Raw genomic sequence first — 26,538 nt, forward strand, 5'->3', positions numbered from 1 at the left:
AAAGGGTAAATTACAAACACACTCCCTGAGGTTTACTTAAATTACAATTACCCTTTGTGGTTCTAGAAATTACATTATGTCCTTTAAGGTTTTTAATTTCATAACAAATAGGTCCTTTTATTAATAAATCATCAAGTTAATTAATAGTATTTAATAATGTTAAAATTTTATTTCAATTAATAATTTAGATAATTATATTATTGTATAGGTGAATAGTTAGAAATTTCACTTTTTTAATTAATTCTGTTAAATAAAAAATTCTGACAATGAGGTATTTGTAATTTTTCAAACCACAGGGGGCAATTTGTATTTTAAGCAAACGTCAGGGGGTGTATTTGTAATTTATCCTAAATTAAATGATTACAACATAATTTAACCAATAAATTATCGATAGAAAAATTATTCACTTAAAAAAAATTACCTCATAATCCGACTTTCCAAAGTCCAAGAGTCATCAATATAGTGTGCTGTGACAACCATGAATCCTCTCTTTTTATTACTTGAAGTTCACATGTCAGTTGTGATTGCAATTCTGCTTGAACTCTTCTCCACCTTAATCAAAGTCTTCTCCTTTTCTTGGTCATAAATTTTCAAAATGTCCCTCTTTAAGGTGCTTCTAGAAATCATGAATTTTTTTTAAACCCAATGTGTTCAACCATTGCAAGAGGGTACTCATGTAAGATGACCATGTTAGCAAGATCCCTTCTTGCTACATCTTGGTCGAAATGATAATTGTTAAGACTCACTTCTCTATTTGGCTTATTTTGTTCTTTTATTAAAATTTGTTGATGCAGGATGAATAGGGACAGCGCTGGATTTTCAAAACAGAGGTTATTTGATGGCCTAAACAGTGAGTAATTTGTGGTTTCAAGAGCAAATTGAAGGCTAATAGGTAGGGGAAGGGATTAGGGTTGATTTGAGGGTGATTGGATGGAGTTTTGAGGTTGAAAAATGCACTTTTAGAGGGCTGTAAATAGTAATCCGAGAATAGCAAATTGAAACATAAAAGAAGAAAAAAGGTCTAGGCATCGCACCTAGATTCCCTTAGGCAGTTGGGTTGCATCACAAAACCCTAAAGAAGTTTCAAAGTTCTCAACTTTGTATAAAATATCAACTCTATTAACATAACAGAAGAAAAAAGGTCTAGGCATTGCACCTAGATTTCCTTACCTAGGGTTGGGTTGCATCACATAAACCCTAAAGAAGGGTCAAAGCTCTCAACTTTGTATAAAAAATCAATTATAAGTATTACATTTTTATATAGGACTAGGAGACTTCCTAAACCAACTAGAACTAAAATAGGAAACTACCAAAATATCTTTGACTTCCAGAAATAATTTAAGACTAAATAAGAAAAAAAACAAAGACTAATTAAATAACTTGACTCACAAGACGACCCATAGGCGACCCCAACAGCTCATGTAGGCAAATATAAAATTACCAAAATACCCCTCGTATAAAAATCCTAGAAACATAAAAATAATCATAAAATAAAACTATAATAATATTAGAAATATGATTATGTATGGTTCCTATCGATTTCTCTTTGAAATCATTCCAATTTTCAAATATCGCCGCTTCTTTAAATTTACTCGTCTTTGAGCTGTTTAGATTCCGCATCTAAATAATCATAAAATAAAACTATGATAATATTAGAAATATGATTATGTATGGTTTCTATCGATTTCTCTTTGAAACCATTCCAATTTCCAAATATCGCCGCTTCTTTAAATTTAATCTTCTTTGAGCTGTTTATATTCCACATCATTTATTGCCTCAAATCTCTAATATCTTTAAACTTTCGCCTCTTACATCGGTTGAAGTGACCACGCAAATGGCTAGTCCCTTGTTTGCTATCCCCTAAAAACAATTTATTACAATAATTGCATTCTTCCTTGTCTTTTCCATCAACTTTCCGTTTCTTAAAATGATTCCAAACAGGTGATGGTGTCTTTCTTTTAGTATCTTCCGATGAAATTACAATTGGATTGTCAGTAGGGACACTGCCCTTGTTTGTATTTGTGTCATTTATCAACACTGTAGATTGAAAGGATGGAGTTGTGGTGGCCAATGGTGGGACTGAGACAGACTCATCTTCCATCTACAAAGAAATAGGACTTGTTAACATTATAAATTATTATCACTGTATATGTGTATATGTTACTTGTATTTAAATGTCTAGAATATATTAAATTGGGGAAATAAAAACATTCAGATTAGATAACATCTAAGAAATAGAACTACGAATTACAAATTAAAAAATACAGATCAAAACAAAACATCTCAATCATACAAAATTAAATTAAAAAAATATAAGAGACAGAAAAATACATTAATGGAGAGATTTACGTACATTGTTGACCCGAGGTAGATAAACAAATCAAATCAGAACAACAATGAAAGTACGAGTAAGAAAATGAGTTTCTTTCTTGTAAGGTAGAGAGACAAGTAAATGTAATAGTGAAAAGTTTGATATATATGGAGGGATAGAGAGAGAGAGAGAAATATAATAGATTAACAGGATTTTATTAAGAAAAGGAAAAGTCCCAAACAGCTACCAACGTGTACAACCTATAGGTTATTATTATGAGATTTTGAGACTTGTTTTATCATAAATAATTTAAAAGTCTTTAGTCTTTTAGACTCCCAATAAGTAGATGAAAAGTCTCAGAATCTTCTACACTCGTTACATATGCAATATTTTATATATTAATTTATATATAATATAATATAATATATATTATTTATATACGGTCGAGTTCCAATTGGATAGTGCATTCCCCGTCCCTTGCCCTGACCCCGCTTTGGGTGAGGGAAAAAACACCCGCCCCTGCCCCTTCTCTTCAATGGATCGGGTAATATCCACCCCATTTACATTGGGTATGAGCAGGTCCCCGCTAGGCAGGTCAAACCCTCCCTAGTTGTCGCAACTCAGGATAGAGTTTGAAATAGTGAACCTTGACATGACCTGGTTCTTCACAATGATGACAAATTACCTTCCCAGCAGAAAGATGAGACCTAGACGGAGCCATCTGATCAGAGGAGACATGAGGCTCAGGAACTGGAGTAGAAACAGGTTGAACCAACCGGCGGCGGTGCTCATTATTATCAATAATAGCAAAGGCCTCATAGAGGGAAGGCTGAGGAGATATGTTTAAAATCTAAATGTGAAGAGGCTCGAACTTGGAGTTTAAACCCATCAAGAACTGGTATGTATGTTGCTGAACAAGATGCTTGGTCACAAGAGAAGCTGCTTCGGTTGGAAGATTATTCAAAGGCTCATATTGAGCCAACTCTTCCCAACATGCTTGAAGATACCTAAAGAATTCAGCTACAGAGATACACAAAGAAGATTGAGAAGCATGAGTAATATCTTGATAGAGCTCCAAGATGCAAACATCATTATGAGCACGAGCATACATCTAAGATAAGGTGCGCCATAAACCAGGAACGGTATCATAATACAGGAACATATGATAAATTTGGTCCTCCATGGAATTGAACATCCATCCCAAAATAGTGCAATTATCCATTGACCACGTATAGAATCTGTGGCGTCTGGCTGAGTAGTGGTAGATGAAAGCTAATGAGCTTTTCCCTTTCTCCTTAAATAGAGTTTAAGGGAACGACTCCAGGCAGTGAAAATTTTTCCAATTCAGTACCAACCTCGTGGTACAATGAACAATAATATGATGTGAGAGAGTTATCTGAAGTAACTGGTACCACAGTAGAAACATCAGATGAAGACTGTCATGGTGGCTAGAAAAACAGGTGATGCGTATAGTTAACAATATAGAATGATACACAAATCATAGAATACACCGGACACACGGTGTAACTAATCCAACAAGTGCTACCGAACAATCTGATAGCCCACCAACAAAAATAATGAAGAAAATATGTTTACCACATCAACACAAGAACCTTAGAAGGGTAAAAAAGGGGTAAAACTACTTGAGAAGACCAGCCGCACTGGACCCAAGCCAAAGGGGTCGTAGTCGGCACCTAAAAGACTGATGGCATAAGTTTTAAGGGGCTGCCGAGTGGCTATGTAGGGAGGAAGGTGGTTGTCGGCTAGGGGTAGAAGGAGAATAAAGGGTATCAAGTAGATGGGTAGGAGAGAGAGGCTATTGGTGTAATAGGTGGGGCTATCGAGTGAATGAGAGAAGTTGGTGGCTGGGTTTTGCTTTGATACCAAGAAGAATGGTAGAATTGAATGGCTTAGTCTAGAATGGAGATTAGCTTGTTTATATACTAATAGAGATTTACAAGATAGGAAATAATTTAAAAGGAAACAAAATTAAGGCCGAAACAATGGCCATAAAATAAGACTTAATTGATTATAATTAATTCTAATTCCAACAAGAGATTCACATTATAGACTTTTAAAGTTTATTTTACAATAATATAATTGAGTGCATTACAAATTAAATGTTGACACCTAACATGTCACATTATTGTAGGTCAGATTATGAAAACATATTTTACTAACATTTTCCAGGATAGAAGGTAGTTGTTGTGTGCAAAGCACAATAGTCTCCGTTCTGTATGTGTTGGGGTTCATTCTAGGTCTTTACTTTAATGATCCAAACCATTCACTTTAGGGTACATCAAGTAGAATATTCTTGTAGATAATCAAGTTTATTGGATAGGATTTGGAGTGGCTATTGTGCCCCATGCACAACTACCATTGTTGTGTGCAATGGGGCTTGTTTCGTATCTTATTTCGATTATATGAACCGTTCACTTTGTAGAGTTCATCGAGTAGAGGTACCCCATAATTAAGTTGATCGGGTATAGGTAGCCCCATAATTAAATTAAATTTGTATTTGCAACAGAGAAAGAAAAAAAAAAAAAGCTGATGTGATTTTGAGTACAAATATTCATACAAATGAGATTTGATCATAGGCTTACTAATATCCAATCAACTTAATTTTTGCATGAATATTCTACTCGACGTACCATAAAAGGTGAACGGCTCATATTATCAAAGTAAGATCTAGAATGAATTTCAAAGAGCGCACAACAGTGACTGCTGTGCTTTGCGCACGGCACACCTTCTATCCCATTTTCCATAGTAAAATAGACCTATGTATTTAGATATTAAAAATATCTTGTGAATATGATAAATGGTCAAAAAATTGATGTTAAACGATTTTATGAAGAGAAATAAAAGTAAAATTTTTTATGCATATTATAAAATGCATATTATAAAATACTTTAATATAAGAACGTGATTATAATGTGTAATTGAGAAAACATTTAGATTTATTACAAATAATGTGGATCAAAATCCCACCAATTAGAAGTATAATTTGGTCTAGTTTGGTTTTGAAGTAAACAACGATCAAACCATTATTTATGATTTCATAAAATTTGAAAGCAAACCAAACAATGAAAAATCTTAAAATCAAATTGAACCAAACCAAAAAAAAAAAAAAAAAAAATTGTTCAGTTTGGAACTACGATTGTCATGAATTGTGAAATCATTCACAATATAATGACAATTTGCTCAAAGATCAAGAAGTATAATTATCATTTACAAACAAAATTGTTCAAATGATCATTTAAAACTTTTTTTTTTTTGGGTGGGTGAATCATTTAAAACTAGTTTTACTATTATAGAACACACTTGTAGGCAAATTATTAGCAATTAAACGGTCCGGTTAGATTCTAAACTTGAACCATAACTATAAAATTACGAAACCGAACCAGAAAGTACGGTTCACCTATTTTTAGAACTAAGATCGAACCATGCATTGAGAAAATCAAACCAAACATGTTATTTGATCTAGATCAGACCGGTTTACAAATCACTCGAAAACCAAACCAAACCACACAACACCACCACCACCATCAAATCCCTAAACCTAATATAACAATATCGAAACTCAAATCACACGAAATTACCATCAAAATCAAACCCTATTGTTGAAATCCTAACCCTCATCATTAAAACCTTAACCCCAACCCCAATACCACCATTCCTTATCCATTACAATCACCAATTCAACCCAAACCACCAAACCACCAAACCCAAAAATCAACAACAAATAAAACAGAGATGGAGAGAAAAAAAACAGAATGTTGTCAATCACGGAGCACCAATTTGAGAAGATGGTGTTAGTAGAGGTGAGATCGTGCTAGGAGGGGTAGCCACGTCGTGATCTAGTTCAAAGGAGACGTCACAATTGCGCTTGGAGAGAAAAAATGTTTAGAGGGATGATAGTGTCGTAGAGGTAAGAGGAAAGGAAATACCATTGTGAGGTAAAAGGGTATTGGGGGTAATGGTAGGGGTTTGGGCATGCGATGACCTGGTGTTGGGGTAATGGAGGTATAAGGGTGGCGGTAGGGAGGGGTTAAGGGATGCGTTGACTTGGTGTTGTTGGGGTAGGGGAAAAGGCAGTGGCAATATGGTGGAATGAGGATTAACGAAGAGAGTTTTTTAAATAGCCCAATTTGAAAAACTAAGAAAGCAAATTAATAGACTTTTTTTTAATTACAATTCTAGATGCACAAATTAAATACAAACGTTTTCGAGAAAATAATTTCACTATTAGGGTAAACTTTGAAAGTCCTAAATACTTTTAATACAAAGGAAAGGAGGAAAAAAATGAAATGAAAAATAACAAGTTCAAAATTGGATGAGGCTATCAATACCAGAGAGAAACATATAAATCTGAACTGGTCATCTATTTTTATTAAACTCTCAATTCAAAACTCTGTTACAACCTCGTTAGTGTTGTCGCACAAGACTGAGCTTTTTAAGGCTTTTTGGGTCCTTGACTGAAATAACTGTATTTCTTAACCAAGTCGCAATGGTTTTTCTTTGTAATGGCACTTCAAATCACTCACTCCACATTCTTGCTTGATTTATCATCACCATCTTCGGATGCAGTCTTGGACTCGTCAAATTCCAACAACTACAAGTGATGAACAGTTGTGGGCAAAGAATTCAACCAAGCATACAAAACATCTCAAAACTTTGCTGGCAGCGGTTGGAAATACATCGATTTGAATTAAGTAAACTTTCGGCAATTATGTTTATCGTATTAGAGAGAGAGAGAATAAGCAGTGCCCTTCGGTGGAATGCTCTAAAAAGACTCGTGTTTGTTTGGATTATTGCCACGTAAAACAAGTTTAAAAATAGTTATACCTGTTTAATTAAAATAGGTCTTGTACGTGATATAAAAGATAACCAAACAAACAAATATAACAATTGCGTTCAGTATCTACAAAAAAATTTGCACCAAATGATATTTCAAATAATCTAGTCATTCACAAAAACATAATCCAAAAAGAATGCATTGTACACAGCTGTAAAGGCAAACATAATCTAGTTATTTTGAATAATAGTTATGCGTAAAAATATAATATAAAGAGAATGCATTGTACCAGTTTGACAGTGCCGACCAAAGTATTGAGCTTAGCATTTGCTAAGCTCAATTGGGAAAAAGCCAAAATGCTTAAAAACGTGCTCGATGCTGTAGCCTCTTCCTCAAGTTTCAGCATATCTTTTCTCTTTTTCAATTTTTTACAATCTTTTATTAGATACTCAAATAGAAATGCAATAATGCCAATCCACGTTGCGCCCACAATGGTGAGCGCAACTTGGTGTTTGATGATACCATTATCTTCGAGCCAATCTATTTTAGCTTTTTAGACAAAGAAAACAAATAAAATAAAAATAGAATTTGTTTAACACATGGAAATGAAACAAAAACAAAATACAAAAGAGATTAAAAAATCAACCTTTTGCCTTTCGAAAATAAGCAAGCCAAATTTTGTAGAATTCAGCTCCATCACCTATAGGAATTACAAAAAAGGAATAATTTCATCACACATGAAAACTAAAATACAAAAGAGATTACAAAATCAACATTTTGCTTTCCGAAAATAAGCAAGCCAACTTTTGTAGAATTCAGCTCCATCACCTACAAGAAATACAAAGAAAGGAATAATTTCATTACACATATTGTCTCATGTTTATTCAAACTTATTACCTAGTTGTATAATAACTTTTTGACACCCAAGAATGTGAAACTAACATTTAGATAAATCAATTTTTACAAAATACTCTCAATAAATACCAGAATCTATACATTGATTTTAGAACAGGTGCTCGTTAAGGAGTTACGTAACACAAGACATATGATATCACTGGTAAATGACCCACATTATGTGATCAATTATCATGTAGAAGTTCTCCAACAGATGGACATCAAGTAAATAAGACTAGATTGCTTCGTTTTGTAAGCTGCACGTCTGTGAGATAGCTACACCAGAAATGCAGAATGATTGCTAAGAACAAAATAGGTATGCTTACAGAATTCTCATAGGCCAAACATGAGATTTGATGTATAATTTCTTATGAAGAATAATCATTATTATCTAGGGGAATCAAACATACTATGCAAATTCTCTCACTAAGACTAACACTCAAAGTTAGTACATTGTAGCATGGAAAGATCTGAAGATCATAGAGGAATGAAAAACTGATGGCGGCAACTAGGTCGATGCACATGAGAATAGTAGCAAAAAGTTCAATATGCAACAAGAAGGAATTTTAGAATTTGATAGCACCAACTAATAAGTTCAGTTCATTGTTTCATAGATATCTAATTTGCAATGGCAGATAAAAAAATCCTTGCAAATTGCAACTAGGTGCATTCAATTGCAATTACACTAAAATGAATAATCATATAGATGTGAAGGGGGAAATGGGAAATATCACCTCCTTTAGAAGACCCTCTTTCTCCAAAGATGGAGTTTTTGCGTTTGCATAAACATAACAAAAATGTTAAAGACATACCGATATAATACAAAGATGTTACAAAGATTCCATCACACATCTTTCCTCATGTTTACTCAAACTTGTTGCCTAGTTGTATAAGAACTTTCTGACATCCAAGGATGTGGAACTAACTCCTAGATTAATCAACTTCTACAAAATACTCTCAATAAATACCAGAATCTAGACATTGATTTCAGAATAGGAATTCGTTAAGCAATTAGGTAACACAAGGCATATGATATCAGTAGTAACCACATTCTGTGATCAATGATCATGTAGAAGTTCTACTACAGATGAGCATCAAGTAAATAAGACTATATTGCTTCTTTTTGCAAGCTGCATGTTTGTGAGATAGCTACAATAGAAATGCAGAATAATTGCTAAGAACAAAACAAGTATGTTTATAGAATTCTCATTGGCCAAACATGAGATTTGATGTACAGCTTCTTATGAAGAATAATCATTATTATCTAAGGGAATCAAACACACTATGCAAATTCTCTCACTAAGAATGACACTTGAATGGAAAAATTTTAAGATCATAAACAAATGAAAAAGTGATGGCGGTAACTAGGTCGATCTACATAGAAATAGTGAGCAAAAGGTTTAATATGTAGCAACAAGGAATTTTAGAATTTAATAGCATCAACTAATAAGTTCAGTTCATTGCTTCACAAATATCTAATTTGCAATGACTTATAGAAAAAATCCTTGCAAATTGCAACAAGGTGCATTCAATGGCAACTACACTAAAATGTATAATCATATTGATGTGAAGTGGAAATGGGAAATATCACTTAAAATAAATAATCAATTACCTTTAAGAGCCTCCTTTAGAAGACCCTCTTTCTCCAAAGAAGGTGTTTTTGCATCTGCAAAAACATTACAAAAATTTTAAAGACATACTAATATAATACAAAGATTTTACAAAGATTTCATCACATATTGCCTCATGTTTCTTCAAACTTATTGCTTAGTTATATAATAGCTTTCTAACACCCAATGATGTGAAACTAACACCTAGATCAATCAACTTTTACAATATACTTTCAATAAATACTATAATCTAGACTTTGATTTTAGAACAAGAGCTTGTTCAGGAGTTAGGTAACACATGGCATATGAGCTTCCTAAGTCGGACCAGCTTGGCTGCCAAATCGTTTGAATTATTGGTAAAGGACCCACATATGTTTGAGATGATCTAAATAAGTGCACTTTTTGATTTTTTTTTGCTAAATGTGTGGAAAAAAAAAGATGTATGTATGGGATAAGTTTTTAACTTTTTACGAAAAATGTGTTATAAAATTTTGTAACAAATTGCAAAATTACAATTTCAAGGGTAAAAATCTAATTTTGCTATTTATTCCAATATTTTGTATCACATTTTTTTGTAAAAAGTTAAAAAGTTATCCCAAACATACATTTTTTTTTTCCTACCAAAAAGTACAATTATTTAGATCATTCTAAACATTGTAGAACTTCTACATGATCTGATAATGTGGGTCCTTTACCAATGATTCAGACAATTCGGCGGCCATGTTGGTATGACTCGGGAAGCTCATATGCCTTGTGTTACCTTTACTCCTTAACGAGCTCTTGTTCTAAAATCAATCTAGATTCTAGTATTTATTGGGGGTATTTAGTAAAAGTTGATTGATCTAGGTGTTAGTTTCACATCCTTTGGTGTAAGAAAGTTATTATACAACTAGGTAATAAGTTTGAGGAAACATGAGGCAATATGTGTGATGAATTCTTTGTAAAATCTTTGTATTATATCAGTATGTCTTTTACATTTTTGTTATGTTTTTGCAGATGCAAAAACTCTGGAGAAAGAGGGTCTTCTAAAGGAGGCTCTTAAAGGTAATTGATTATTCGTTTTAGGTGATATTTTCCGTTTCCCACTTCACATCTATATGATTCTACATTTTAGTGTAGTTGCCATTGAATGCACCTTGCCTTGTTACAATTTGCAAGGATTAATCTATCTATCATTGCAAATTAGATATGTGTGAAGCAATGAACTGAACTTATTTAATTGGTGCTATCAAATTCTAAAATTCCTTCTTGTTGCATATTGAACCTTTTGTTCACTATTTCCATGTGGATCGACCAAGTTGTCGCCATCACTTTTTCATTCATCTATGATTTTCAGATCTTTCCATACTGCAATGTACTAACTTCAAGTTTTAGTGAGAATTTGCGTAGTGTGTTTGATTCCCTTAGATAATGATGATTATTCTTCATAAGAAGCTATATATCAAATCTCATGTTTGGCCTATGAGAATTCTGTAAGCATACTTGTTTTGTTCTTAGCAATCGTTCTGCATTTCTGCTGTAGCTATCTCACAAACATGCAGCTTGCAAAAAGAAGCAATATAGTCTTATTTCTTGATGTCCATCTGTTGTAGAACTCCTACATGATCATTGCTCACAGAATGTGCGTCCTTTACTAGTGATATCGTATGCGTTGTGTTATCTAACTCATTAACGAATTCCTGTTCTGAAATCAATGTCTAGATTCTGGTATTTATTGAGAGTATTTTGTAGAAGTTGATTGATCTAGGTGTTGGTTTCACATTCTTGGATGTCAGAAAGTTATTATACAACTAGGCAATAAGTTTGAGAAAACATGAGGAAAGATGCGTGATGGAATCTTTGTAACATCTTTGCATTCTATTGGTATGTCTTTAACATTTTTGTTATGTTTTTGAAGACGCAAAAACTCCATCTTTGGAGAAAGTGGTAATTGATTATTCATTTTAGGTGATATTTCCCATTTTCCCCTTCACATTTATATGATTATTCATTTTAGTTGAATGCACCAAGTTGCAATTTGCAAGGATTTTTTTATCTGCCATTGCAAATTAGATATCTGTGAAGCAATGAACCGAACCTATCAGTTGTTGCTATCAAATTCTAAAATTCCTTCTTATTGCATATTGAATTTTTTGCTCACTATTCCCATGTGCATCGACCTAGTTGCCGCCATCAGTTTTTCATTCCTCTATGATCTTCAGATCTTGCCATACTACAATGTACTAACTTTGTGTGTTAGTCTTAGCGAGAGAATTTGCATAGTATGTTTGATTCCTATGGGTAATGATGATTATTCTTCATAAGAAGCTATACATCAAATCTCATGTTTGGCCTATGAGAATTATGTAAGCATATTGGTTTTGTTCTTAGCAATCATTCAGCATTTCTGTTGTAGCTGTCTCACAGACACGCAGCTGACAAACAGAAGCAATATAGTCTTATTACTTGATGTCCATCTGTTAGAGAACTTTTACATGATCATTGATTTCATAATGTAGGTCATTTATCAGTAATATCATATGCCTTGTGTTACCTAACTCCTTAACGAGCACTTGTTCTAAAATCAATGTCTAGATTCTGGTATTTATTGAGAGTATTTTGTAAAAGTTGATTGATCTAGGTGTTTGTTTCACATCCTTAGGTTTCAGAAAGTTCTTATACAACTAGGTAATAAGTTTGAGGAAACATGAGGCAATATGTGTGTTGAAATTGTTCCTTTGTTTGTATTTCTTATGGGTGATGGAGCTGAATTCTCCAAAAGTAGGCTTGCTTATTTTCGGAAAGCAAAATGTTGATTTTGTAATCTTTTTTGTATTTTAGTTTTCATGTGTGATGAAATTATTCCTTTGTTTGTAATTCCTGCAAGTCATGGAGCTAAATTCTTCAAAAGTTGGCTTGCTTATTTTCGGAAAGCAAAAGGTTATCTTTTTTGTATTTTGTTTGTGTTTCGTTTCCATGTGTTCAAGAAATTCTGTTTTTATTTTAATTGTTTTCTTTGTCTGTAAAACTAAAATAGATTGGCTCGAGGATGACGCTATCATCAAACACTAAGCTGCGCTCACCACTGTGGGCGCAGCGTGGATTGGCGTTATTGCATTTCTATTTGAGTATCTTAGAAAAGATAGTCAAAAATTGAAAAAGAGAAGAGATATGCTGAAACTTGCGAAAGAGACTACAACATTGAGCATAATTTTAAGTATTTTGGCTTTTTCCCAATTGAGCTTAGCAAATGCTAAGCTTAATACTTTGGTCGACACTGTCAAACTGGTACAATGCATTCTCTTTATATTATATTTTTATGAATAACTATTATTCAAAATAATTAGGTTATGTTTGCCTTTACAGTTGTGTACAATGCATCTCTTTGGATTATGTTTTTGTGAATGACTAGATTATTCAAAATATAATTTGGTGCAAATTTTTTTGCAAATGCTGAATGCAATTGTTATATTTGCTTGTTTGGTTATCTTTTACATCGCGTACAAGACCTGTTCTAATTAAACAAGTATAACTATTTTTAAACTTGTTTCACGTGGTAATAATCCGAACGAACACGAGTCTTTTTAGAGCATTGCTTATTCTCTCTCTCTCTCTAATACGATAAACGTAATTGCCGAAAGTTTACTTAATTCGAAACGATATATTTCTAAGTGTACCCTGATAGTGAGATTATTTTCTTGAAAACGTTTGTATGTAATTTGTGATCCCTGCAATTAAAAAAAGTCTCTTAATTTACTTTTTTAGTTTTGTCAAATTGGGCTATTTAAAAAACTTTGTAATTTTCAAATACTGATTCTTTGTTTATTTTATTCTATATTATATATTGGTAAATTACAAACAAACCTAACAAATATAGATTTTTTAATTGTGACTATAAAATGACAAAATGCCCTTTACTCTTATATGTATAATAATAAAAATTTTTGAAATTTTCTCTCCCTAACAGAGTCTTCAAATCCTCTCTACTAAATCCTACATCATAAAGGTTATTGAATCATAACCTTGAAGCATTTAGATAGTTGCGTTGTGTCTATAGTTCCAATTGGACATTAGGACAGATTGCAGCAAAAAAATTACAATTTTGGAGGCAAAGGCAAATTCACTAATTGGAGATAAGGAAAAATAAGTATAATATACTGGATTTTGTTGCTTGGGTTACTATATAGGCAGGACCACATCTTGTACAACATTTTCGATAGGGTCACCTTCCCCCTCCCAACCCCCTCCTCCACCTCCACCTCCACCTCCACCTCCATAGCCATCCTCAATTCACCACCATCACGTTTTCCCTCTTACCCCCCACAACCACCACCTTTTTCCTCCCATCATTAGCCATCGAGAATATCTTCTTTATCAATTTCCCTCAATTTCATGTAAATCAAACTACCACAAACATCTCCCACCTCCTCCTTCATCACCAAAAATCCAAATCCCACCACCCCTTTGTTTGTCCCCACCTCATATCTCTCTCTCTCTCTCTCTCTCTCTCTCTCTCTCTCTCTCTCTCCACATATCGGCAAATCCATACACAATCACTGAACCCTAACCCAACAATCAAGACCTCTTGCCTAGTCAACAAGTTTGACATGTTCATTGATGGAGCCAACAAGACCGCCACTTAATCATCATTGTTTCGAGAGCTCGATCTTTGATGGGGTCTGAATACCATGCAATCGCTTGTGAGATTTAATGGAAGAGAGAATTGTAAAGAGGGAATAACAGGAAGAGACATGGTTATGGGCAAAATGGGTACTTTGAAAAATAAACTTGTTGACATCTTACGATTATGTTAGTTGACCTAATGATTGACCAATAGAGGGGGAAAATTGTAATATGATATTAACTCTCATGTGGCCGGACGTAATTTTGAAAGCCACTGGGCTTATACTCAGTTATTTATTTATTTATTTCAATCTCTCATATTTTGTCAAATTTTACCAAAATGCCCTTATAAGTTACATTACTGATTTTTCCTTATGGCTAAATTACCTCTTAGTGTCAAAATTATCAATATGCCTTCCATGCTAAGAAGCATGAACACTCTCTCTCTTTCCCAAAGTCCTGTCTACGGGATTTGAGAGTAGCGACCACCTCATCAAGCCCCAAGGTGTTCGTCTAAGAAGCACGAAACTTCTAAGAAGGTAACATATCCATGTCGTGTTCGTGTTGGACACAGACACTCTTTGGACACTCTTAGGACATGTGTCCGTCACTCTTCAAAACGTGTTCTATTTTTAAATTTTTTTTAAAGATCCGGACACTCTTTGGACACTTGGAGAATACGTGTCCATTGCTTAAACACGCGTGTCTATCGATTAGACATGTGAAACTAATTATAAATTTGAACAAAACAATTTAAGATATAATAATAAAACAAAAACTATACAAATTTATAAGAATTAAGATATAATAATAAAACAAAAACTATACAATGAGGACGCCTTCGCAACGATAAACAGACCAACAAGAGGACGCCTTCGCAAAAATTATGTTATTTACTTTTTTTGGCTCGTCAGTTTGTTTGTAAACAGTTGTTTATCGTGCTCATACTTTTGCAGGCAATTTCTAGGTGATCCACTTTGTTTGAGATGATTAGAGATTATGAACAAGCAACAATGGATCTTCAAAGACTAGTGTCTCTTCTCATGAAGCAAGTGGAGGATAAGGCCAATCAGTCTGGTGCATCTGATAGAATGAGCAGTGTGAATGAGTTAAGACAAGCTGAACAATGGTTTCTATAATGGAAGAAGCGAGAAAGGAAATTCACTTGAATATGTACCTCATTTTGTAAGTTTTCCCTTCAGTTTATGATATTAACTATGTGAATTTGTTATCTTATGTTATACTGTGGTGTCACGTAAAAATTTCAACAATTGCATGCATGAATGTGTCCTCCTAATGCATGAAGAAGTAACTTGTACATTGATCAGTATGCTTTGGTTGGATTAGTTTTAAGTCTTTACTAGGATCATGTAGGAGAGTGCTAGAAATCTGGGTGTATGCTGCTAATTTTGATTATGATGGATGAAGGTTAGGCAAATGTTGCAGGTTTAGGATTTTAAAAGGTGGAATAAAGGCCCTTTAACTTCTATAGCCTTCAATAGAATGCAAAAGAACCTTTGTTCTACCTAAAACCCTATGATTTGAAACAAAGGGTACTTATGCAAGAAATAATTCAATATATAAGGTTGTGGATTAGAAAGGGTCATTAGTTTTGGAAGTGATGGCTTACTGGATTTTCAAAATTAGTTGCTTAAATACTAGGCAGCAAGGATTTAGAGTGTTAAATTGAAATGGTTGGAAAGGGTTAAGATTGTGGAATTAGAGATGAAAAACTAAAGAAAAAACATGCAAAAACATGAAATAGGAAAGAAGCGAGCTGCATTGTTATGGACCTTATTGATGCAAGAAAAACTTGTGTGCTATCTTCATTTTCCAATCTCAGTTCTAAATTTTGGACATTTGGTCGGTTGCCTATAATGTTGGTAATTCTTTGATTCAGTACCCGGTTAAAGAAGCTAATTGCATTATTGTTGGACAGAGCTGTATTGTTTATTCATGTTCGGAATCACTATTTACCCCAAGGGGGGAAGATTCATTATTTCATGATATATGGCTGGAAGGATTTTGTTTCCATTTTAGTTAAAAATGAGTACATATTAAAGGGCATTTTTCACCAAACGGCGAGGGATTCAGTGAAATGCAACAATATCAGGGAAGGCTAGTGTAATTTTTCAATACTAATGGGGCCAACTGTAATTTGGGCAATTTTCAAGGGAGGTCGCTGGAAAGTTTTCTCTAATAATATACTCATTTTTAGTCCCATGTCGTTACCCACTACCCCCCCGGTAACCATACCGCACTGCATTACTTCCACCAATGTCCTCCCCCACCACCAAACCCCATAGCGATTGACACCACCAGCCTTCGCTTGCTATCAACCCCTCCCTCCGCCTCCAATTCAATTCAAGGGATTTTGAGATCAGGGCTTTGGGCAACAAATAGAGGTTAGGGGTTAGGGTTTTGGGTTTTGTGACTTGTGACAAGGATTTCAAGATAGAGCACAAATGCTTCATCTTATAGATTGACGATGCATCAAATGGGAATTATGTTTTGATTATTGATTTGGGATTTGAATTTTTTCATTACTCAAATAATGGTGGTCCCTAAGCTTGATGAATAGAGGTGATGTGGTTTGAATGTGAGGCTGTGGAGTGGCTAGAGATCAAGGAGGAGGTCACATGTGATTCTTGTGCTGGGCTAATGTGATTGGGATTTTAAGGAGAGAAGGTGATATAAAGGGAGAATGGGAGACGTTCATGTTGACAATGGCGACCTAGGCTTTGATGTTTGGTTTTTGCCTTGATTTCTGGTAAGATGAGCAGTTGGCGATGGAGTTGGGATAAGGGAGAGCAGGCAAAGGGCGGTGGTAATGGGTGGCAGTGGGGATAAGGGGATGGCTGTGGAGGTGATGGGTGGAGGAGGAGGTAAGATGGGGGAGAGGACGTTAAGGGTGGTACTAGAGGTGAAATGAGAGAGGGAAAGTGAAGGGTGGCAGTGGTGAAAGGGGTGGTAGAGGGGTGTGCAAGTGGTGATGGGTAAAGGGTGCTAGAGGAAGAGGAAGGAGAAGAGATGGAGAGGTGGGTTAGAGTTAGGGTCGCGGTTGATAGTAATGGCTGTAAATAATTGGGTTATTTTCGTCATTTTATTATGTTTGTTGACTCTATTAACGTTTTAAGTCTATTAGTGGAGGTTGGTGTAATTTTTCAATACTAAAGGACCGGTGGGGAGAATGTTGTAATTTCCCCTATATGTTGTAATTTTCCCTATATTAAGAGAAGGCACCAATAGAGAGGGCACAAACCCTGTACACTCAAAAGTATAGGTGAAGCCTGTACAAGTTCCCAGAAAGTCAATAAAAGAATTAAGAAGAAAAAGACTCCATCCAAAAATATAGTGAAACGGGAGAATTCTCTTTGAACAATGGATCAGAAGCTGTAAAACCATAGGCAACGTGTGATTTCTTTCTTGCCAAATAAACCATATGATGACAAGGGTGCGGTTTTCCGAACCTTTCTTCTATTATCACAGTAGAGAGCAGTAAGAGATAGCATGTGCTTGTGGAATATGGAGGGAGCTATCTGGATAGCATTCTTGTTATCACAATAGAGAGGAGTAAGAGAGGATAGCCAGACACCTAAATTAGAAAGGAGCCAAGGAAGCCAAACAACTTCAGCTGTAGCATGGGCCATAGCATGATATTCAACATCAAGCAATCTAAGAAAATAAAGTTTTCACGGGCTTGATATAGAACACTCATTAATAATATGATTTGAACTATAATTCTTGTAGAATCGAGAATGAAGTTTTCATTTGATACATGGTCGTTGTTTATGCATGCGGAAATCCAATCAGTTCGTTAATAAAACAATCAACAAATCGAAATAATGGATTCCTTCTATATATTAGAACATTTCGAATTAAATAAATTTAGCTTTATATTTTAAGTTCAATATCTGTTCGGTTATTAGCAGGCATATGCCAAACATGAATACCCCTGAAGCCATGGGCAGAAAACCAGCAGTATTGTTTCTTATTTTTCCAAGAGATAAGAGAGTTACCAAGAAAAACTTTAAAAACTGGTAGTGGACTTGTGATTGAGCCCAACCATAATTGGCTTAAGCCTGAAGAGTTAAAGTGGAAGCAAAAATACTACACTAAACTTTGAAAGATGATACCACGAACATAATGTAAAATCCACAACAAAGCTTCCCAATGAGTAGTGCGAAGTGTAGAAACACACTAACTAACCACATGAACTGCAGAGGCAATATCATGTCAAGTCATAGTAAGATAAACCAAACTATCAACCAAGGCAATATCCAATCAACTCATAGTAAGATAAACTAAACAACCAACCAACTCTCTATACAAAGCAGGATCATCAATAGGAATACCATTAGTCAAAAAATTGGCATGTAACTCACGAGGTGTCAACGCCTTATTGTCCATGAGACTGGCATGGCGAATGATCTCATTCGCATACTGGAAAATGTCATTATTCTTTTCAAATGTGTCACCATTTTTGCGTTTCATTGCTAGGGGTGTTGATCCAGCTGTAACAGCATCAGAAATTAAGAAGGCCTAATGGAAAGCTGCACTCCGACATCATCCTGACAAGGTTTCAGACTTTTACTATCTTCTGCTATACTTGGAGGCTACTATCATTTACCCTCTCTAATAGTATTTTACTGATGTAGGCTGGTCAGTGCTTGACTAGAAGTGAGAATGGAGATGATGGGCTTTAGATGGACGTAGTGGACAACATTCACAAAGATGCTGATATGCAGTACTTTCAGATCCTACCAAGGTATTGTTCTTGTATTGTCTTACATAATTTGTTAACTCTCTCTCTGTCTCTCTGTCTGTACAGTATTAGTACTGCAATTAAAAGGGCTGCTCAACAAGTTTCAATCTTTTCTATAAAATCTTTCCCCAATCACTGTTTAACTGCTCACTTACAAGCCTGTAATAATCCCCTAAAAGATTCTTTTTGAGACATTACAACTAAATTCAATGCAAAACGAGCATTTTTTTCTTTCAGCCCCCAACATACATGCAAGATGATGAGGCATCTCTTTAGTGTTCTGTACATGGTGCAGGTGGCTGGTGTTTTCTTACCCTGAAGATACATGTAGTACTTTTGGCTTTTGCAAGGTTTTTATTTTTAATTTTTAATTTTACAATAGAAAATCTGAAATGCATAAATTTGAAGTCAACAAGTGAAACCAGTCAGCTGAGAGCAAATAAAATAGGGAGAAATGAAACTTAGAATAAGACCTTATATTGCTTATTGCTGAGATAGATACTCTAGAGATTGTTTGACAAGCAAGCATAGAAAATAAGGAGAAAGAGAACAAGAGAGAGTACTTGGTGAATGTGGCTGCTGTTTTCTTATTCAGAAGATACATATAGCAGTTTCGGTTTTTTGCTAGATTTTAAATGCAGTACATTTGCAGACAACAAGAGGAACCAGTCAGTTGAAACCATTAAGGCTGTGTTTGGATCATGGATTTGGATACATATGTGGAAAGGGAAAGTGAAAAAGTGTGTAAAATGTAGTTATATTTCATCCACCTTTTTCCTTTCCCTTTCTAAATTTCTACCAAAATCCATGATCTAAACACAGCATAAAGAAAATAGACTTGATAATTTAGAAATGAAACTCAGAATAAAACCTTATATTGTTGAGATAGTTAACTCTAGAGATTGTAAGACATACAAGTGGACAAAATAACAAGTGAGAGAAATAAGGCAAGGACAACAAGAGAAATTGCGGCCCTGTCTTTGCCTCACCACTTTAATCTTATTACTTAAAGTGAAAGGACTGACGTACCCTTATTCTTAATACTCATACTAACATTCCCCCTCCAGCCGGAGCATATCAAATAAATTAATGAACCTTCCCCATAGCCTTGGTGTACATAACTAGTCCCAAAAGCTTAGGAAAGGGCCAAACAATGCATATCAAGCTCTCTAACACCTTTCCTCACATGTAAAATATGTAGAGAAATATAATATAAGCGTAGAAACAAATGTAAATAAAGAGACTTTATAGCGACCCCGGTCTTTTCCCATTTGATTATTGTATCCGGACTTAGGTTCCGTAGATTCTGTCATTGTATAATTGTTGTTGTCGTTCTTTATTTTCTCATTTGGAGTTATAGGATGTGTTGGGCAGGTTTGTTTCAGGTTGGTTGGGTTCGGAAACCAAGTGTTGCTGTCCAGTTTTTGGGTTGGTCGCTCGAGCGAGTACTTGGTCGCTCGAGCGAGGGTTTTATTTTGTGTTTGGTGGCTCGAGCCAGATTTTCTTAGCTCGAGCGAGCGATTGCGTCTAATATAGACCTGTAGCATTGCATTCTTGGCTCGAGCGAGCTTTTCTTCGCTTGAGCGAGGATTTCTTGTGTCTGGTCGCTCGAGCGACCAAGTCTTCGCTCGAGCGAGCCTGACCAGTTTAATTAGACAGCAGCGGGTTTTTAATAAGTTTTTCATCCTCTTTTTAGATTCCAAACCCTAAGGTCCGACTTCTCTCTCACCCTGCTCACATTCTCTCTTAGATTTGATCCACTTAGGGTGTGTTTCTACCTTAGATCCTTCATTAAAAAGAGTGTGTGAGTCGAGGGCTTCCATTTAATCTGAACATTTGGTGATTTGGAGCACATTGGAATTTGGGTATTCATCTCTGTCTTCTCCATTCGGGTTAGTTTCTTCGAGGTAGGGATTTCCTACTCCATTTTATAAGTTTTGTTCTAAGTTTTGGTATATTGATATGTTGGGGTTACTTTGATAATTTTGGAAAAAACCCTAGTTGTATTAATTAATTAATTTGTATAATTAATTTAAGGGAATTGGGGAATTTGGTTAAATTCATGAAATTGGGGAATTTATTGATTAAATGGTGTAGTTGGATAATTTAAATCACTCGCCTATTGAATTGTTGATATATTTATTTCCAAGTCTAGAAATAACTGTTTTGGGCTATCGGTGGAGGATAGTCGTGATTGTTGTAGACACTGCATGTGGATTAGGGATAACTGAAACTAATCATTGATTAAGTCATCAATTTTGACTGTTGAATTAATACAGACATTATGTGTATTGATTGTGTGTTGTATATGTTATGTGTTTACATACATTGTTTTGTGTGGGAGGAGATAGGAGATGGACCTCTAAATCGGATTTTGTTTGGGAGGAGATAGGGGATGGACTCCATTAGCATCACTTTTATGTGTGCTTATTTATATTGAAGTGTTTTTATTGATACAGCACTAAAATGTGTATCAAACTGGAAGTATGAAGTGTTTTGATTTGAGCCTGAGTCTCATTTGTTTGTTGACATTGGAAGAATGTGAATATGATATATATATAGTTCACTGTTGTAAGTTTGGCCAGGTTCTGAGCCATATTGATAATGTCGGAAAGTAAAATGTGTCTTAGACATTAGTGTCATGAGACTGTATAATGATGTAATTGATTATCTTGGTTAACCATCTATTGAATGCTATAGCTTTATTCAATGCTTATGTTTGGTTTAGTATTTTTCTACTGAGCTGTGGCTCACCCTTTATGGGAACATCATTTTCAAGTTCAGGTGATAAGCTACCTCCAAGGACTAGCTTGGAAGGATTTGGCTTTTGGATTTGAAGAAGACTATCTTTAGTTATTTGTTTTTATTTGATAAACATTCAAGCCTAGGGCTTTATTTGTATTTGAGTTAGAACTCATATTTTTGTGTCCAAGTGTTGGCTTGGAAAGATGTAAGCCTATAGGGCATTTAATTTGATGTTACATGTAATGTTTTCATATAGTAGTACTCTGATGAATGAGATAATGAATTGCTTTCTTTTAATATTGCATGTCAGTGATATATATATTATAGGTTTATTTTGAGGGCGTGACAGACTTGAACCCAAGATCTCTCATTACTTGAGATCTAATAGCATGTTAAATCACCACTAGTCCCGAAGCTTAATCTGTTAGGAAAGGGACCCAACAATGCATATCAAGTTTCCAACAAACACATCTCCAATTGAACTTCATACCTAACATCGCTTGTACTAATCCACTCCCTCATGACCATCTCATGACCATATCTCAAATAAATTGACAACTATAATTTGCTTTGTTCACTTATGAAACACTTTATTATTTGTAATTATTGGTTATTGCAAAATACTTACATAGGCCCGTTAGTTCTAAACCCCATCTTTTCTAGCAATGAAGCTACCGTTGTGATCGCACATTTTGCATTGGGCATCGCTCTGTTCTTTGCCTCATTCTGCACTTAATCTTGTTACAACATTTCATGTAACCAAATTAACATCAATGACATCAATTGTTAACCAGGTATTGAGCATTGATCCAAGTGATCTCCAATAGCAATTGAATTTCCTACAATGTGAAAAGAATTGGATTGTCTAAGCACCAAACCTCTTCTGGTGCATTTTTGAGGTATCTTAAAATTTTTACAAACAACATCCCACTGTTGTTATTTCGAGCTTAGTGTGGAACTAGGGGTGTTCAAGGATCCGAACTACCCGAAAATCTGATCCAAACTGTCCGACCTGACCCACCAAGAAGTCTTATCACCTTGTTCAATTAATCTAATTGCTTTTAATATTTGTTATCAGAATCTTATAATTCGCAATTTGATTCGCAATCGACATGAATCTATAAGTGAATCTATTTTGGAAATGAATCTTTACTAACTCGCCTGATTTACAATTATGATTTACAATTGATTCACGATTCGATTCACTTTTTAGGATTCATGCAATTCTTGAAACTATCATGTCCGACATATTTTGATTATTTTTTTCTTCCATTTTTTAGTTAAAATGACATAATACAATTTATAGTAGTGTTTAGTAAGAAAATTACCAATATATATACATGATTTGTTGTTATTTTAGAGATCATGAAGTTTTTAATAGGATCCATTCAAATTCAGTCAAACCCAACACATTTTTAACCATTTCTTCTCATTTATTCTCTTAAAAAAATCATAATGTATATTCTAAAGATGTTTAAGGTTAAAAAAATCATAATGTATATTCTAAAGATGTTTAAGGTTAAAGTAACTTACAATATAAATCATTTATTGCTATTTTATTAAAATAAACATACTTCAATATTACATGGGTGAGCTCAGTTAAATCTAATGGTTCTGCAAGTTCTTTATTATTAGGTCATTGTTACTTGTAAAGGTATATATGCTTATGAAATATCAACATCATTGTTAAGTTATTGTTACTTGAAAATTGAGAGTGTCTCTGTTTACTTTCTTTATTAAGAATGGTTGATAAGCAATATCTAAAAAAGGAAAAATATAATATGGTGATCTTACACGGGAAACTGTGTTAACTTTGTACATATTAGACCGCATTATCATCATTTAAAATAACATTTTTTATTCGCGATTCAGTACAAGGTCATTTCGATTAACGATTCAATTCACGATTTGACAACTATGCTTGACAACTATGCTTTTAATGACAAAGTCTTATCCCCTTCCCAAGATAGACTTTTATTTTTACTTTTTTAGCTTCATTCCTTTCTCTAACCCTCTGGTCTCCCCCTTCTCTTTCAACCTTCTCATCTCATCTTATCTCATTTCCCTCCCTTCCTCCCTCCCTCTAGTCTCGTTCTCTCTCACCCTTTTATCTCCCTTCCTCTTAACCTTACATTTATCTTTGCAAAAAGCATTATCTCCTCCCGCCTTTTCAATTCATCTCTCGCCATTGTCTCCCTCTCATTATGTATCCCTCTCTGAGAAACCCGCCTCCCTCTCATAGTGATATAGTCTCTCTCATTTGAAACCTTTTTTCTTTTCTTAATCTCTCTCTGCTGGTGGCAATGGTGTTAATTAACAATGATGATGATGTTGAGATCTAAGGCGAAGTTCAGTCTTTACTCTCAAATCTGTTTTCATATTCAATATTCTTAGATCTATCTCTTCTACTCCATTTATACATGTTTGAATCACAACATGAGAGAAAATGGGGAGTAGATTTGAGTTGCATATGTATTTCACTGACCGCCAATCCGAATGGTGGGTTGTAGTCGATTTTGAATGTATTCTCAGTCGGTAGAGAGGCAATTTTTCTAAATCAATATATTCGTTGGTGGGCTAAGGGTGCACCCGACCCGAATCGACCCGTGGACACCCATACGTGAAACCACTCCAATTACAAGTATTATATCATGTCACGTCGAAATAAAGTGTTTCCTTTTTAGTTCTCTAATTATCAAAAGCTTTTCTTTGGGATCTATTGATCCGTCCGCATTGCAAAGTTGGTTGATGCCAACTGTAATGGTTGAAAATCCAAGACCCCTAATAACACTTTGTTCGATAAAGCAAACGATTCGTTTTGACAACTTCGGACCAGACTAATCCCTTTGAATTAGTTGATTTTACAAGATCGATTGAGCGGGCTGGTTGGGAAGGGTTGATTCGCAGAGAAAAGAATTGCTGAGAGATAGATTCTACTATTTGGTCAGGACGAATAAGTGGCTGTGAAGCATGATCGGGAGTAGATTGACCCTTAGTTGCAGGAATCGTGCAACCAGGTGGCGATTCTGAGTAAGAATCGCGATTCCGCATTTCCTAGAAAGAAACGTGTAAGAATCGCATTTCTGTAGAGAGAGAAACGTGATTCAGTCCAAGATGGGATCGTAAAGGGGTTAGAGAGAGAGAGAGAAACCTGGTCTCGCTGTCGCCTTCTCCTTCGACATCGCCTGGACCTTCGACATCGTCCTTCGACGTCGACTTCGCCCTTCGACGTCGACTTCGCCTTCGATCTGCTCTCGCGATTTGCTCGCGATTGCTCTCGCCTTCGATCTTCTCGACATCGCCTTCGCCATTGCGCCTTCGATCTGCTCACCTTTTTCTTCTTCTCTCACTCTCTCTCTCTCATCGATTTGTGTTCTGTTCTGTCCCCTCCCATTTTTAACATATAATAAATAATATAATTTGTTATATAATAATAAATCTAATTAAAACAAATATAAATCTAATTAAATCAAATATAATAAAAAAAATCAAATAAAATCTATAAAATAAATCACTCAATTTTTATTTTTTATTTATTTAACATATTTTATTATTCCTTGTTATATTTTTTATTTATAATATATATCAATTAAAAATAAAAATAATACCTAAGATAAAAATAATAAATATATTTAAAAATAACTATTTAACTCACCTTTATGTAATAAATATATTCTTAAAATAACTATTAAAAATATATATATATTACCGCTTCCCGAGGCGCTCCCAATCTAAGAAACTTCTATCGGCTCACGCTTCCCTCCCGCCCCCACTCTCGCTTCGTGCAACTAAGGATTGACCCTTCCCCATGTCAGTCTAGTCGTCATCACACATGTTTCTTTTAGAATGTCAATTACTTGGTAATCTTTCTCTTTCTCTGTGGTGTTGTTATCACTTGAATAATAGGATTATGAGGTTATTGCCAATCATCATACCAAGTGCAAAATTACTTCATCAACATCAATTCTGAAACAAACTAGGTGGGTGGAGTATGGGAATTAAATGGATTCAAACAAGGGTATGGGGCTTTCTCTTCATAGCTCTGGTCCAGATGTGCGACTGGTTGTTTAAAGGAGGGAGGGGATGAAGTCAAGTTGAGGGGGAAATGATGGTAAGGGTAAGATGAATCTTGTAGTTGGGATGTAAATAGCAGATTTGAATAGCTCTATTTCTGAGAGGTGTGAAGAGAAGGCGACGATATCTACAGATTCATGTCTTTCTCTAGCTATGTTTAATCTCTAGAGGATGGGGGTCTTTTGTTCAATGACAGTCAACGATGAGGTAGAGGTAAAAAAGATGGACAGGGTATTGTTTATTAGCAATGTAAGGGGGATGGAGTTCTATGTTGAATTTGATGATAATGACTTTTTAATATTGATGAAAGTAGGCAAATCTACTTGTAATTGCGAGAAGTTTTCATGCATTACTGATAAGGGAGGTAGTTTGAGCCATGAACAGATTGAACAATTGGTTAGAGCATCTCCAATGGTGTTTGCTAAAATAACATTGCCATTGCTATAATTTAGCAATGGTGCTCCAATGGTCACATACTATTTTGGCAAATCTCAACTAACTTTTCCTCCAAGTTTATAGGTGTTGTTTGGATATAAGTTTTTTAGTGATTTCTTTTTTGTCTTTAGTGACATTTTTTTAACTGTTTCTAAAAAAAACTATATATTTACATTATTCCCGATTAGACAAATATAAAAAATGAAAAAAAATTGAAAAATTGAAGGAAAAAAAAATTAAATATAATTCATTGTACCAAAATTCATACCATTACAAAAAAAAATATATATATATTTTTTTTAACTAA

At 34.7% G+C, this 26,538-nt stretch overlaps 1 protein-coding gene across 12 annotated transcripts in view; it reads left to right on the plus strand.

Moving 5' to 3' along the window:
* Positions 1-26,538, plus strand: part of LOC145807733 (uncharacterized) — a 48,131-nt gene that overhangs the window by 10,722 nt on the left and 10,871 nt on the right. For 6 of the 12 annotated variants that reach the window (XR_014351089.1, XR_014351088.1, XR_014351087.1 and 3 more), the window contains 4 exons: positions 795-850; positions 15,169-15,397; positions 18,713-18,791; positions 18,871-18,980. Coding sequence is in view for 7 of the 12 variants with exons in the window: in XM_082906470.1 (XP_082762596.1) it covers positions 795-850; positions 15,169-15,179 (67 nt within the window). In the remaining 5 variants the exon portion in view is untranslated. Of the gene's footprint in view, positions 1-794; positions 851-15,168; positions 15,398-18,712; positions 18,792-18,870; positions 18,981-22,516; positions 22,622-26,538 lie in introns of all 12 variants that reach the window. The other 6 variants (XR_014351086.1, XR_014351085.1, XM_082906471.1 and 3 more) reach the window with 2 other exon arrangements.

Source organism: Camellia sinensis, chromosome 14 (genome assembly GCF_055761805.1).
Source record: "Camellia sinensis isolate YWXY chromosome 14, ASM5576180v1, whole genome shotgun sequence".
Classification (NCBI taxonomy): domain Eukaryota; kingdom Viridiplantae; phylum Streptophyta; class Magnoliopsida; order Ericales; family Theaceae; genus Camellia; species Camellia sinensis.